The 554-nt window shown below is 46.0% G+C and overlaps 1 protein-coding gene across 1 annotated transcript; it reads left to right on the top strand.

The window, feature by feature from the left end:
* Positions 1 to 166: 166 nt before the first annotated feature.
* On the top strand, positions 167 to 370 carry T265_16252 (hypothetical protein; the record flags this gene model as incomplete). The annotated part of the gene is made up of 1 exon (XM_009179827.1): positions 167 to 370. A coding segment is annotated over one exon (204 nt), but the record flags the coding sequence as incomplete, so codon positions are not given.
* Positions 371 to 554: the final 184 nt, after the last annotated feature.

Consider the following 554-nt stretch of genomic DNA (forward strand, 5'->3'; position numbering starts at 1 on the left):
CGTGATCTTTGTTATTTCACACGTTGCGTTGCCTCCCTCTTTGATCAAAGTCTTAAAATAATAGGTATTCTCAAGATCTGAGTAGCTTAAATAACAATGAACTTGCCGAGGGTGAAATATGATGGACCTACTTACTTTACCTCTCCGGGGATCCCCACCTGCCTGAATGCATCCCGACTTGTCCAATAGCATACGTGTTCCACTGGTCAATATTTCACGACGCGGTATACAGCACACATGGCGTTCACCTCCACATGTTGTAGATCCGTGCAACGGGGTCCAGTGTCACCAATATGGTGTATGTGAACATGGACGTTGTCGTTGCATCAAAGGTTACGAAGGGGATGGAGTGTTTGAATGCCGTTATCGAGGTAGGTTGTGCAGGGCAGACCATCATTTGGACTGCATGGGTGATAAGGAATGCCTTTGTTACTGCATGCTTTGGGGGTGATTGTGCTGAGTTTGTGTTGCTAGTGTCCTGATAATACATGCTGACTGTGTGACGTCGCGAAATGTTTTCCCGGAAAAAAATGCGTAGTGGTCACGTATGAATG

The sequence above is a fragment of the Opisthorchis viverrini genome (assembly GCF_000715545.1).
Source record: "Opisthorchis viverrini unplaced genomic scaffold opera_v5_9319, whole genome shotgun sequence".
Lineage (NCBI taxonomy): Eukaryota > Metazoa > Platyhelminthes > Trematoda > Opisthorchiida > Opisthorchiidae > Opisthorchis > Opisthorchis viverrini.